This window comes from Marmota flaviventris, chromosome 11 (genome assembly GCF_047511675.1).
Source record: "Marmota flaviventris isolate mMarFla1 chromosome 11, mMarFla1.hap1, whole genome shotgun sequence".
Lineage (NCBI taxonomy): Eukaryota > Metazoa > Chordata > Mammalia > Rodentia > Sciuridae > Marmota > Marmota flaviventris.
In genome coordinates, this window is record NC_092508.1 from 93,986,976 (window position 1) to 94,001,082 (window position 14,107).

Below are 14,107 nucleotides of genomic sequence, written 5' to 3' on the forward strand. Positions count from 1 at the left end.
TGCCTCACACATGTGAAGCACTGGATTCAAACCTCAACATTACATAAAAATAAATAAAGATACCATGTGTTCATCTACAACTAAATAAATTTTAAAAATAAAATAAATAAATGAGTAAATGTATGGTTTGTGAATGTTATCAATAAAGATGTTTTTAAAAAGAAGTTAATACACGATATTTATTAGATGTTTCTGTGATCTCTTTTATTGAGCATATTATATCCCAGTCCTTTTTATTTATTTATTTTTAATTTTGATAGAGACTCGCTAAGTTACTGAGGGTCTCCTTAAATTTCTGAGGCTATCCTTGAATTTGTGATCTTCTTGCCTCAGCCTCAATTGCTGATTACAGGCATCTGTTATTGCGCTCAGCTCACTATACCATCTAGACTGCTCCCCCATCCTCAGAATCTTCTTTCTGCCCTCTTAGCCATTTTTTTAAAGCTTTAAACTATACCAGTTTTTATTATCTTTAGATTCATAATCAGAAAAGTCATCTTTCCCACTTTTAACCTTCTAAATTGAATTGTTTTAAAATTTATTTGAATGTGCACACATTTGCCTACAGAACAAAATATTATAGTATAAGACCCAATAATCATTTTGTTGATGGATACAAAATATCCATAACCCCAAACTAGTGCTGCCATAAATATAAAACTAACAACTAATAAATAATGAAAAAAATAAACAATGGAGCCAGGTGCCCAGCCACTTGTTAGCAATCCCAGCAGCTTGAGGGCACAAGGCAGGAGGATTAGAAGTTCAAAACCAGCCTCAGCAAAAGCAAGGCGCTAAGCAACTCAGTGAGATCCTGTCTCTAAATAAAATACAAAATAAGGCTGGTGGGGCTGGGATTGTGGCTCAGTGGTAGAGCACTTGCCTAGCATGTGTGAGGCACTGGGCCTGATCCTCGGCACCACATATAAATAAATTAAATAAAGGTCCATTGACAACTAAAGAATATTAAAAAAAAAAAAAATGTGGCTCAGTGGTTGAGTGTCCCTGAGTTCAATCTCTGGTATCAAAAAAGAAAAGACAAAGTATTAAATTGTGATATTTTATATTTCCACCATGTTAAGAATTCAAAATTTGCTCTTATGCTGACATACTATATCTTAAATCAGATGTTAATATTTCTTTTTTTTTTTTAGAGAATTTTAATATTTATTTTTTTTAGTTTTTGGCGGACACAACATCTTTGTTTGTATGTGGTGCTGAGGATCGAACCCGGGCCGCACGCATGCCAGGCAAGCGTGATACCACTTGAGCCACATCCCCAGCCCAGATGTTAATATTTCAACAAAGCAAAATGTAGTCCTACCAAAACGCAAGTTGTGCTTAATAGGAAATTATTTTACATTACGGTTCCTTATACTAGCCACATTTTAAGTGCTCAACACTCGATTTCAAGTTAGGGCCTATCATATTACATAGCTTCAAAACAAGAAGAGAATGAAATGGAAAACGTACTAAATGTTCACAGATACACAAAGTCTTTCAAATTGACTACTGTTTTTAGCAATTTCCACATTAGACAAATTTAAAGTAAACCACTAAGTAATTTGTTTTTTCTCTAGAATATGCCCCTTGGGAAAAGCATGATTTATGTCTTATTTATAAAGAAAAAAACTTCCATGTTTGTCTATCATGTAAATATAAGACATGCTGTTGCTAAATACAAGCCATTAAAGCCATTAACTTCACATTTTTAAATTTCAACATTTATCAAGTAGGTAATTTTGTTGCCCCCATTTAGAGAAAACCTCCATAGCTTATATTTCCTTAAATATGGCCATACAGAGTACTTAACATGATGGCTTTACAGTTAGAACTTAATTTCCCCCATTCACTAGAATATGTATATGTGTTTACAACAGAACTTATAATTATCTATTGGTTTTCACCTAAAAACAACCATTTTATGTACTACTAAAAATAAAACTCCTGTTCTTCCAATTATGTGTAATTATAAGACACTAGTAAAATATTTTTTTTAAAAAATGTTCTAAAATGGCCTTGAAAGTTTATTTGTAAACTATGTGCTTTAGCCAATGCAAACACTCAATACACATTGCAAATATTAATTCCTACTCTATTCTGGACATCTGAATTAGTTTAGAATTTCCTAATGGTTTGGATATGTCCCAGAATTCATGCACTGCAAATGTAATTCTCCTAGGCAAGAGAGAGAGGAGGTAGCGTCTAATGCAAAGTGTTTTAAGTCATGAAGGCTTGAAAAATAGCCCTTACAAATAGATGTTAATACCATTTTAAAAAGGGATGGGGATGTGGGTTCTCTTTCTTGTTCTTTCACCATGTGATCTTCAGTAGGAAGGCCCTAGCTAGACGCTAATAAACCCTAGACCTTGGAGTTTCCTAGAACTGCCAGAAAATAAATTTTTGTTCATTATAAATTACCTAAACTCCTTCTGTTATAGCAGCACAAAACAGAAAATTATTTCTTGAGCTGGGGTGTAGCTAAGCAGCAGAGCACCTGCCTAGCATGTGCCAGGTCCTGGATTTGATCCCAACACAGAAAAAATTCAAGGTCAAGTGGGATATGATCATCATAGACACATAAATTATTAAGACTTTCATAATACAGAGTCACTACACTAAATCCATAATTAGGCAGACAAGAGCACTGTTTCAAAATAACAAAAACTTTTGAAAAATTTTCTTAGTTGTTTTCAGAATCAGTTTGAGAAAAATCAGTTAAGAATATCATATGTGCGCTGGGCGTGGTGGTGCACTCCGGTAATCCCAGCAGCACCTCAGAAGGCTGAGGCAGAATGATCCCAAGTTCAAAGCCAGCCTCAGCAAAAGCAAGTTGCTAAGCAACTCAGTGAGACCTTGTGTCTTAAAAAAAAAAAAAAAAAGAACATCATATGTGCTTTGTAATATTTATCTATTTAATAAGTGAAATCTCCCAGATAGACCACCCTCCTTATTTAACAGGAAAACTTCAAGTAACTTAGTAATTTCTTTGAAAAAACCATAGAAAAGAAAACCAACTTCGTAGAAGAATTTGTACCTTAAGTACATTTAAATAATAATACCTTATCCTAGTGTCACTAGAAATATTTTATCACTGAAGATGACTGAAGCTGCACCATGCCTGTATTCCCAGTGAATAAGGAGGCTGAGGGAAGATGATTACAAGTTCTAGGCCAGCCTCAGCAACTTAGTGGGACTCTATCTCAAGAGTAAAATAAAATAAAAAGGGCTGGGGATATAGATATAGTTCAGTGGTAAAACACCCCTGGGTTCAATCTCTAGTATTACACACACAAAAGACAAAAATGAAGGTAGTTGAGCAAGCATTATCCTTTAATAATTTCTAGATGTTGGCAGAAGCAATTCGAAATTCCCACAGAAAAACAAAACAACAAGATAGCAAAATCAAAACCCCATAAATACTTACAACACAATCACATGACAGGGCATTCCTAGGAAATCTAAATACAAGTGGGTAAAGACAAAAACAGGGTACTATGGAAATACTTAGCACCTGTATAGCAAAAGGCAAAAGAGTGATAAAAGGACATGTGTTGGATCCAATAACAGAAGAACCTCAAAAGAGCCAATAGGTGGTTCACTGGAAATCATGGCAGGCCAATTCCTGAGCTAAATAGAAGTTCTGCCAGTACCAGAAATGGGTGGATGAAAGAGACCTATAGTAAAGCTTAAAAGGTCGAAATTAACATCTATTAAGTTTTGAAAATGATCTGGTTCTTTTCCAGGACTTGCACTGAAGAGAAACCTCTGAGAATAATAGCACAATTGGCAGGATAAGCACAACAGAAGATAAAAATGGGAAAAAGCAAACATTTTAAAATAGTACATGAAAATAAAAAAGAAGCTCTGTGAGTTAAGAAAAACAGAAGCACATCTTATTAAATTCCAGGAAAGCTATGCTAATTATAAAAATGTATAACAGAAGAATATTTAGCTCATAAAGGATAGCATAAGGAAAAATTAGAAGTGCTGTGCCTTCTAATTAAAGCAACAAAATCTCTACAATTATTTAAAAAAAATAAAAGGTGGTGAGAAAACTGGATATTCACATGCAAAAAGAATGAATTGGAACCTTACCAACCTTACATATACAAAAAGTAACAAAAATAAATCAACCATAAACATAAGAACTAAAATTACAAACTCTTGTAAGAAAACAAGAAAAAAGCTTCATGGATTTGGGAATGGTACTGTGAATGAAACCAAATGCACAGGTAACAAAAAGAAAAAAAAAGTTGGCTTTCATCAAAATAAAACCCCTTTGTACAACAAAAAGCAAAAATCTGGGTGTGGTGGTACATGCCTATAATCCCAGCAACTCAGAAGGCTGAGGCAGGAAGATCAGGAGTTCAAAGGCAGCCTCAGCAAAAGCTAGATGCTAAGCCACTAAGTGAAACCCTGTTTCTAAATAAAATACAAAATAGGGCTGGGGATGTGGCTCAGTGGTCAAGTGACTCAAGTTCAACCCCCAGTACCCACCTCCCAATAAAAGAGCCAAAGCCCATAGAATGGGAGAAAATATATGCAAATAATATACCTGATAAAAAATTTATACATAAATAACAACAAAAACCAAACAATGCAACTGAAAGATGGACAAAGGACTTGATTAAACATGTCTCCAAAGAAGATACAAATGGCCAACAAGCACATAAGATTAACCTAAGTAGTTATTACAGAAATGCAAATCAAAATCTCAGTAAGATCAACAGTTAGGATGGCTACTATTTCAAAACAGAACAGTTGCAGGCAAAGATATGGAAATTGGAACCCTAGTGCACTGATGTTGGAAATGTAAAATGCTACAAATGGTAAATTCCTAAAAGAATTAAAAATAGAATTATATAATCCAGCCAATTTCTCTTCTGGATACACAAGCAGTGAAAACCTGTCTATAAATAAAATAGGGCTGGGGATGTGGCTCAGTGGTTGAGTGCCCCTGAGTTCAATTCCCAGTACCAAAAAAAAATTACTGGGGTCTAGTATATGATCCAGCAGTTTTCCTCCTGGGGACAAACCCAAGGGAAAGCAAAACATATGTATCAATATTCACAGCTACAATATTCAAAATAGCCAAAGTGTGGCAACAACATATATGTCTACCAATTGATTAACAGGTATGTAATGTAAAATGTTGTTTATTCAGACAGCAGAATGGGTGGTTCATCAAGAAAAATATGTGAAGTACTGCTACATGCTATAATACAGGTAAAATTTGAAAAGCATTATACTAAGTGAAAAAAGTCTCAGAGGACTACTTAGTGTATGGGATTCCCTTTATATGAAATGTTCACATAGGCTAAGGGAAAGAATGGGCAGAGATGGCAAGTGAGAATGGGTTTTCTTTTTGAGGTAACAAAGAGAAATGATAACTTCTAAAATTGATGTATAACTCTAAATATACTTAAAAAAAAAAAGCCCAGTCATTTATTTTCAACAGCTGAAACATAAGCAATGTCAATTATATCTTTAAGAGGTATTAAATATAGAGCAGGGACCAAATATTTATTGTAGATGGTATGTACCACTGGATTTCAACAGAGTAGATGAACCAAAACGTTCCAATATAAAAACTTTCTTATACCTGTAATCTCAGCAGCTCTGGAGGTTTGAGGCAGGAGAATCACAAGTTCCAAACCTGCCTCACAACTTAGTGAGGCCCTAAGCAATTTTGCAAGTCCCCATCTCAAAATAAAAAATGGTTGGGGATGTGATTCAGTGGATAAGCACCCCTGGGTTCCATCTCTGATACCAAAACTAAAACAAAAACAAAAAACTACCCCAGAAGCAGCTACACCTAACCCTCTTTCTACCATTTTAATTTGCTATATGCCTACAGTAGTTTTCAATCATAAAACACTCTAAATGCATCTATGTGGGCAAGGCATATTAGAATAATATAGACTATCTTCTCTATGTGAGGCAGCCTTCTAGGCAGCAGTAATGTAACAGTGAATAAAGCAAAATAACTAACAGAACAAAAGCCCTGCCATTACATTCTAACAGGTAGCCTTTATCAGACAAAGAACAGGAATTGTGAACACTTCTCATGATAGACTCTAAAAAAAGTCCTTCCTCAGAATCACTGAAGTCTTCATAAGGGAAGAAAGGAATACCAGATTATCTTTAAATTTCCAATGATTTCCACTACTCAAGAGCCAAGTCAACTGAGAAACAAAACAAAAATTGTGAGCAGAAAGTGGAAATCAAATTGCACAAATACAAATCTGCTTATGTGCAGCAGGGGACCAATCTAACTTACATGTATAAAATTAAACTCAACTATGATGTAGACCATATCCATTCTCACTAACCATTATAGTCATTTCTTTTTTCTTTTCTTTTGTAATTGTAGATGGACAGAATGCCTTTATTTTATTTATTTTTATGTGGTGCTGAGGATCAAACCCAGTGCCTCATTCATACAAGGCGCTCACTCTACCACTGAGCCTCAGCCCCAGTAGTCATTTTTTAATATCATTAACCCCTAGTGCTGTCCTTTACTCACCATGTATTCGTGGGCTCTTAAATAGAACTATAATACATTTAAAATTTGCATATTATCTGTAGTTCTAATTGATGAACTCAAGAAAAAGGCAATCCTATTAAGGAAAATAAAGTACATCAATTGGAGAAGTGCTATTACAGCAGACTATGACCAACAAAAATACTTAAGAGATCCTTAAGGGAACTCACTGGACTTATCTGCATATGGTGGTGCCACATGCAATCCCAGTGGTTCTGGAGGCTGAGGCAGGATGATAGCATGTTCAAGGTCAGCCTCAGCAACTCAGAAAGGCCATAAGCAACTTGGTGAGATACAAAATATACAAAAAGGGCTGGGGATATAGCTCAAGGGTAAAGTGCTTCTGTTCAACTCCCAGTAACCCCACCACCCCCGCCCCCAAGCAAAAAAAAAAATTTTATAGTGCACTGGGTGAGTGGCACATGACTGAAATTCTACCTACTCAGGAGGCCTAGGCAGGAGGATGGCAATTCAGAGGACAGACAGGCCAACTTGGCAAGATAGTCTCAAAGTAAAATAAAAGTTTTGAGGATTAGCTCAGAGTGCTTGCCTAACATGAGTGAGGCCTTGGGTTCAACCACCAGTGATACAAAAAAGAAACAAACACCATCATAAACTAGTCTAACCAAATTAATAAATAATCTCTAAGAGAAACTGAGTCAACATCTACTCTTAAATATGATACTGGAGGGGCTGGGGATATAGCTTAGTGGGCAGTGCACATGCCTAGCATAAGCACTTGGTTCAATCTCTGGCATCACCGGAAAAAAAAACAAAAACCAAAAACCTAACTGAGGATGCTCAACCCTCAGTTTATACCTTGTAGGCACTGTCAGCCCCAGGGCCTTTACTAGACCTATCTTAAACGTGATCTAGAAAATCCATTCTTTAATTATCAATCTGAATTACATAAGGCTCTCGGCACCCAGCAAATGAAAGGTAGATTTACCTAATTAGACTACAGATGAAAAGTCATTTACTTCTTATAGTGACTCAATTCTATAAGAAATTGACAAAAGAACAGGATGAGAAAGAGACAGAGACAGTGGGTCACCAGCACAGGCTGATAATGATTTTATTCTTAAATACTATAGCACTTTACTTCTAGGGTTCTTTTTCAAATTTGTCAATGTTGGAAATAAAATGAAGTGACAATTACATTTAAGACTTGATACAGTTTGTTCTAGCAGCTTAAAATCTAAGCTTGTATTCCATAGGTCCAATTACTAAATGGTGTTCAGTATACTATGTGAAGATTTAGGCTTTTGTAAACCCATCAACATTTGATTACATCCCTCAATAAAAAATTTCCCAACGATCTGGGTGAATATGAATTTAAGCGTTGACTCACATTCAATTTGAGATCACCCCTTTCACCCTAAAGGATGGTATGTGTGTGTGTGTGTGTGTGCGCGCGAGCATGCAAAAGGGTCAGGTTGTGAAACTGATTCAAGTACACTAACATTAAAAATCACTTATGAGATTGTAATAATGAAGGTAAAAAGAACAAGTTTTATGTGAAGGATGTCATGTTGTTTTGCAAAACAGAAATTAACCTAAGATTTCAATGTTGCTGATAATAATTAAATATAAAATGCTGAAGTTTATCTTCATACACACATGACATTAATAATAGTAATAATAATAATAAAATATTCTAGCTATTTACTGAATAATGACATTTAATAAAATAGTGAAAGCTAGAATTAAAATGACCTGGACCTTACCCATCAATTTAAAGTTGTGAATTTTGGCCTGGCCTTCAACAAGATATTTTGAAGCACACCAACCAACTCATAAAGACAAATTATGTAAGAGGAAAAACTTAAAAAAAGTGAAGACATGTATGAGATGATCATTGCTGGAAGCAGAAAAGTAAACCCAATTCACCAAATGGGACATCTATATAAAGCTGTATAAAGAATTTCCAGAACTTTTTTGACTTATAATTTTTACCAGCATTATCCATGAGTACTTAAGAACAGCAAAATTGGGCTGGGGATGTGGCTCAAGTGGTAGCGCGCTCGCCTGGCATGCGTGCGGCCCGGGTTCGATCCCCAATATCACATACAAACAAAGATGTTGTGTCTGCCAATAACTAAAAAATAAATATTGAAAAAAATTCTCTCTCTCTCTCTTTAAAAAAAAAAAAATCAAAAAAAAAGAAGTTAAAGAACAGCAAAATTTATGTTAGTATTCATTAAGTTCACTACTACCTTGAATCTAATATTTAGATTAAAGGAATTACATAAAAATGTAATTCCTTTAATCTAAATATTATTCCTACTGGTTTCCTTTCTCCTCCACAATACTATTCACTGACTTACGAGTTATGCCTAAAAATAACCAGGAAACTGAAATCAATAAATTACACAGATTTAAGAAGATTAGAAATAAAGGGGAAGGCAAGAGACCTAAATCTACACAGAAATATATATATATATATATATATATATATATATATATATATATATATATATATATATGTGTGTGTGTGTGTGTGTGTGTGTGTAATAGTAGAAATACTATTCAAGATAAATCTAATAAACCAAATTAGATTTATGATCATAAGAGCTAGAAGTAGGAATCAATCTAAATCATGAAACTCTCCCCTTTCAAAAATAACATTCTTAAGGATGCTTTCTAAGACTGTTTTCTTAGCAAATGAAGTCCTAATGACTATCCAAAATTGCATTAAGTTCTCCAACACACATTTTTCAAGAATAACATTCAGAAAACCATGGGGAAAAGAGTAAAAAATAAAGATAGTGAGAATTAAGCCAGGGTTAAACATTTCTAAACAATATACATTTCTTTTTCCTTTGGCTAACAAGTGCAACACACGTTATTCTGAAAAGAAAGAAATACCTTAGTATGCAAGTTTTCCATCAAAACTAACATATACAAATATACTCCTAACACAGACTACTTGAAGGAAGAATTTTGACATCTGAATCAACTTAATGCTTAAGGAGACAACTAATACTAATGTATGATAAACAGAAACTCTGACATCTTAAACTGTTAGTAAATGAAGTATTTCCCTAAACAGCTAGCTCTTTCAGTATCACTTCAAAGGAATTAATTAATCCCAGTTTCCAATTATTTGAAACAGTCCAATAAAATTAAGATTTATCACTGAATGAACAGGCTCGCCCAATCTACACAATGATTACTAAACATATTCAAATGTAAAATACAAAAATTTAAATGAAGAAAACTGATTTATTAACTCTGAGGCAAATGTTTCTTATTTTTCAGCTTAAAAGGCCTGGCAGAGCCTAACGTGCCTTACCGTTTAATTCATTATAAAATTTAAACACGTACACAAAGAAACCCTCCGCGTTTGAACAAAACGTCTATCACGTTATTTACTTTTACCGTTAATTCGGAACACTAAGTTCAACAGTAAAATCAATGACCAACTAACTTTTTTCTGAGTATAGATTTACTTTAAACTGTGGTAGCAGTAAATGGGTAATAAAATAGTACTTACATTTCTACTGAATTTGGTGAAAGAATGGTGCATATAAAACCTGTGCATATAAACAATCGCAGTGTTTATAGTAAGCTGAGAGCTGGAATGTTACATTCAGGAAATTTCTGAGAAAAACAACATCTCTTTCCCAAAACAACTTTGATGGAAAATTCCTGATCTAAGGTCCTTTTCCAGTGCCTCCAATTCACTCAAAACCAAATCCAAAACAGGAAATAAATAAAAGCCCGAGCCGGGTGGGGGTGGGGATAATAGGCTTGACGCCAAATAAATAGCAAAAATAATACCTGCGGAGCATTTCTCTCTAATTTTACCATTATGAGAGCCCTCGAACTATTTATTAGTGGCTACAACCAAAAATCAAGCAGTTGAAATGCGCGGGCGCGCACACACACACATACAAACAAAACCACGCCAAGAACATAAAGACCTCCAGTAGTGCGCTTCCAAGGCACTAGCCGAGAGAGGAGAGGAGCCGGAGAGGAGCGCGGAGAAAGGCCTCGGAGAACACTTTAGTCTTCCTACCACTCAGCTTTCCCACCTCTCAACCCCTTCTGGCAAAGGGAGACGTCGAAGGAGCCGCCCCTTTCCTTCGATAATACTCAGACTCTGCTCTCTCCTGAGAGGCACTCCCATTCCCTGCCGCCACCACGCGCTGCCCCAAACAGATTACACAACGCAACCTGCCGGCCTGCGTTCCTGTGCTCCTCTCTCCCCTTCTCCTAGTCCACGGGCTTCTCGCGACTGCCCGAGCCCAAGCGTCCCCTCACTCACGGCACAGCCAAGGCCCACAGAAGGACAAGGCAGCGGCGCCATGTTCACGGGACACCAGGCCCGGCAACCCGGCGAGGGAGACAGGGCGTGAGGGGCGGAAGGCCAAGAACAGGAAAGGATACACGTTGAGACGCTGTCCCATGTCCTGGATGAGGTTGGCCGCCTGCTGGCGGTACGAGAGTTCTTTATCAGCCTCCACTCCGCAGCGGCGGCTCGGCGTGTTTTCCAGCTGTTCCCGAGTAAAGAACCAGCGAGAAGAACCTCCACGGCCCGACGCCATGACACTTCCTCCTCCGCCCGCTCCCTCACCCACCCCCCTCCCCTCCCGGCTAGCGGACTCCCCGCCAAGGCCGCGCGACCCCGCCCCACTCCGCTCGCCGTAGGCCACGCACCGCCCCCTTTCACCCCCGCCTCCTCCCGTGCGCGTGCGCGGGGACCGCCCTACCGGCCTGCCCAAGTCTTTTGCTTTCTTTTTCCTGCCCCCGACCTCTCTCTCGAGCGCGGGACCACAATGCTCTGCGCCAACTGTCATTGAGAGGCGCCGAAGGTGGGGTCGCTAGGAAGGAAAAGGTCGGCGTGATGCATGCCGGGTTAGGGATTGGCAGGGCGAAGGGGCGGGAGTAAGAGGAAGGAAGAGGCTGGGCTCGGGTTGGGCGGAAAGAGGCGGGCGGGAGGCTGCGCGGTGGGCCCTGGGTTTGGACTCTGAAGTCGCGGAGGTTTCTTCCTGGATCCTAACACTGGTCGCTCTTTAAAGCAGGAAAGCTTTTTCTGTCACGATCGCGTGCCTCATCCTCCATTTTCCTTTCGCTCATTTTCGTAGACGAGTGACTTCAGGGTCCATGAAGAGCCTTCGCCCAAGGTGCGGCTCTGGGAAGGAGCTAGATGGAAAAGAGTGCAGAGGAAATAATGCTGTACTTTTGTCCGCGCTTGAGTCCCTCAACCTCCAAAAACAAAAAAACTACGCCGCATACTTTGGGTTTATTTTAAGATGTTTGCCAAATGTACAGTTAACTAGAGGAGCTGACTCTGTGAATTAGGTCTTGAGTCCATACTGGTAGTGTTTTTTTTTTTTTTTAAAGTTTATTTTTTAAATTATTGGTGGATACAGTATGCTTACTTTTCTGTGTTGCTGAGGATCAAACCCAGTGCCTCACACTCTATGCAAGCACTCGACCTCTGAGCCACAACCCTAGCCCTGGGAGTATGTTTTTATACTGCGATGTGATTTCTGCGATAAAAGGGTGGGAAAATGAATATTCCAAGGGGAATTGAGTGAAAAAAAAAAATGTTACCCAAAGCTTGGTCTTCAGTATCTGATAAAGTAACATCTCATACACCTGTTGATTAATCCACTATCTCTAAGAAAATGCCTCAGAGCTTGTGAGAGTTAGTGCCCAGCTCTGAATCAACGCATATTGTTTGTGAACAAAGTTTCAGATTTTAAAATTTTAACTATTTGCTGAAGACTGCAGAGTAAAGACCCACTTCAAGTGAGTTCCTAATTAAAGCTCCAGGCTTTTGTTCATCATTGTTTTGGGGCTCCCAGACTCAGCCTAGGGCAGGCAGTATCTGCCTCAATTATGCTATAATACTGATTTGATTATAGTAGGCGATTATTAGGGACAGTTGCCCAAATAATTTCTTACTGGACTTAGGTCTTGTGTTATTTAGAAGTTCCTAGATTGATTTAAAGCAACATTTTAAAAGTGCCTGCCTTTATCTCTCATTCATAATTAACAAGCAGGTATAGAGAACTTTCTTGATAAAGAGCATCTTTAAAAAACAACAAAAACAATAACCTATAGCCAACATAATACTTTATGGTGAGAAAATAGATTATTTCCCCCAGAGATCCAGGAGAAGGCAAGAATGTCCCCTCTCTGGACTCCTCATGATTGTACCGGATGTCTTAGCTAATACAATAAGACATAGAGATTGGAAAGAAATGTCAGTCTGTTCACAGATGACATAATTGCTTATACAGAATATTCCAAAGAAATAATAACCACTTTTGCAATTAATTTTGCAATGATAGCAAGATTTTAGAATATAAAGTTAATATACAAAGGTCAATTGCATTCCTGTATAAACAGCGATGAATAATTGAAATTTGAAATTACAGGCCGTGGTGCATGCTTGTAATCCAGTGGGTTGGGAGGCTGAAGCAGGAGAATCGCAAGTTCAAATCCAGCCTCAACAACTTACAGAGGTTCTGTTTCAAAACAAAAAAAGGGCTGGGGATGTTGCTGAGTGGTTAACCGCCCCTGGATTCAATCCCCCCCACTTCCCGTACCAAAACAAAACTTAAAAAAAAAGCACTATACTAATTACATTTGTACTCCCTCCCCGAAGTATAAATAGGTATGAATCTAAAATATGTATAAGATTTATATGCAGAAAACTACAAAACTGATAAAAGAAATCTAAAAAATGGAAGGATGTGTCCTGGCTTGTAGATTACAAAACTCAAGTTTACATATTAGTTATTCCCAACTTCATGCAGAAATTCAGTGCAATCCTAACCAAAATTCCAGGAAATACTTTTGAAAATATTGACAATGATTTTAAAGTTTATATGGGAAGGCAAAAGACTCACAATAGGCAAGGTAATAGTGAAGAGCGCATTGGACTGACACTGCCTGCCTTCAAAGCTACAGTAATTGAGAGAGGGTGGTGGTGGTGAAAGAATAGCCACACAAATAGTCAACCAACTTATGACAAAGTAGTTAAGGTAATTGAATGGAGTAAGGAGTCTTTTAAACAGATAGTGCTGGAACAACTGGAAATCCATTAAAAAAAGAGAATCTAATATACCTTCTATGATCAAATGAATCATAGAACTAAATGCAAAATTATAAAACTTCTAGAAGATAACAGGGAAAATGAAGATGACCCTGCATTTGTCAGTGAAGTTTAAGGTACAACACCAAAAGCACAATCTATGAAAGAAAAAATTGATAAGTTGGATTTCATTCAAGTGGAGGCTCTGCTCTGTGAAAGACAATTTTTTTTTAAATGAAAATACCAGGAGGAAATATTTCAGAACACACCTGATAAAGATTTTTAACTAAAATATGCAAAGACCTCTTAAAACTCAACCCACTATTATGTATAATTATAATGCACCAAGAAAAATATCCTTAACAATGAGAAAACAACCCAATTTAAAATTTGGTGAAAGATCTGAATGGATATCACAAAAAAAGATACACAGGTTGCAAAATAGCATATAAAAAGAGGCTCAACATATGTCACAGCATATTCTTAGCAGCAGTTTGAAATTGTAAAAA

General features: G+C 37.2%; 1 protein-coding gene across 3 annotated transcripts in view; it reads right to left on the bottom strand.

The window, feature by feature from the left end:
* Ccnt2 (cyclin T2) overlaps positions 1-11,116 on the bottom strand; it is a 39,299-nt gene extending 28,183 nt beyond the window's left edge. For all 3 annotated transcript variants that reach the window (XR_011709134.1, XM_027936826.3, XM_027936827.3), the window contains exons 1-2: positions 10,940-11,116; positions 10,044-10,125 (exon numbers count right to left, since the gene is read on the bottom strand). Coding sequence is in view for 2 of the 3 variants with exons in the window: in XM_027936826.3 (XP_027792627.1) it covers positions 10,044-10,125; positions 10,940-11,097 (240 nt within the window). In the remaining variant the exon portion in view is untranslated. The remainder of the gene's footprint in view (positions 1-10,043; positions 10,126-10,939) is intronic.
* Between the last annotated feature and the right edge of the window lie 2,991 nt (positions 11,117-14,107).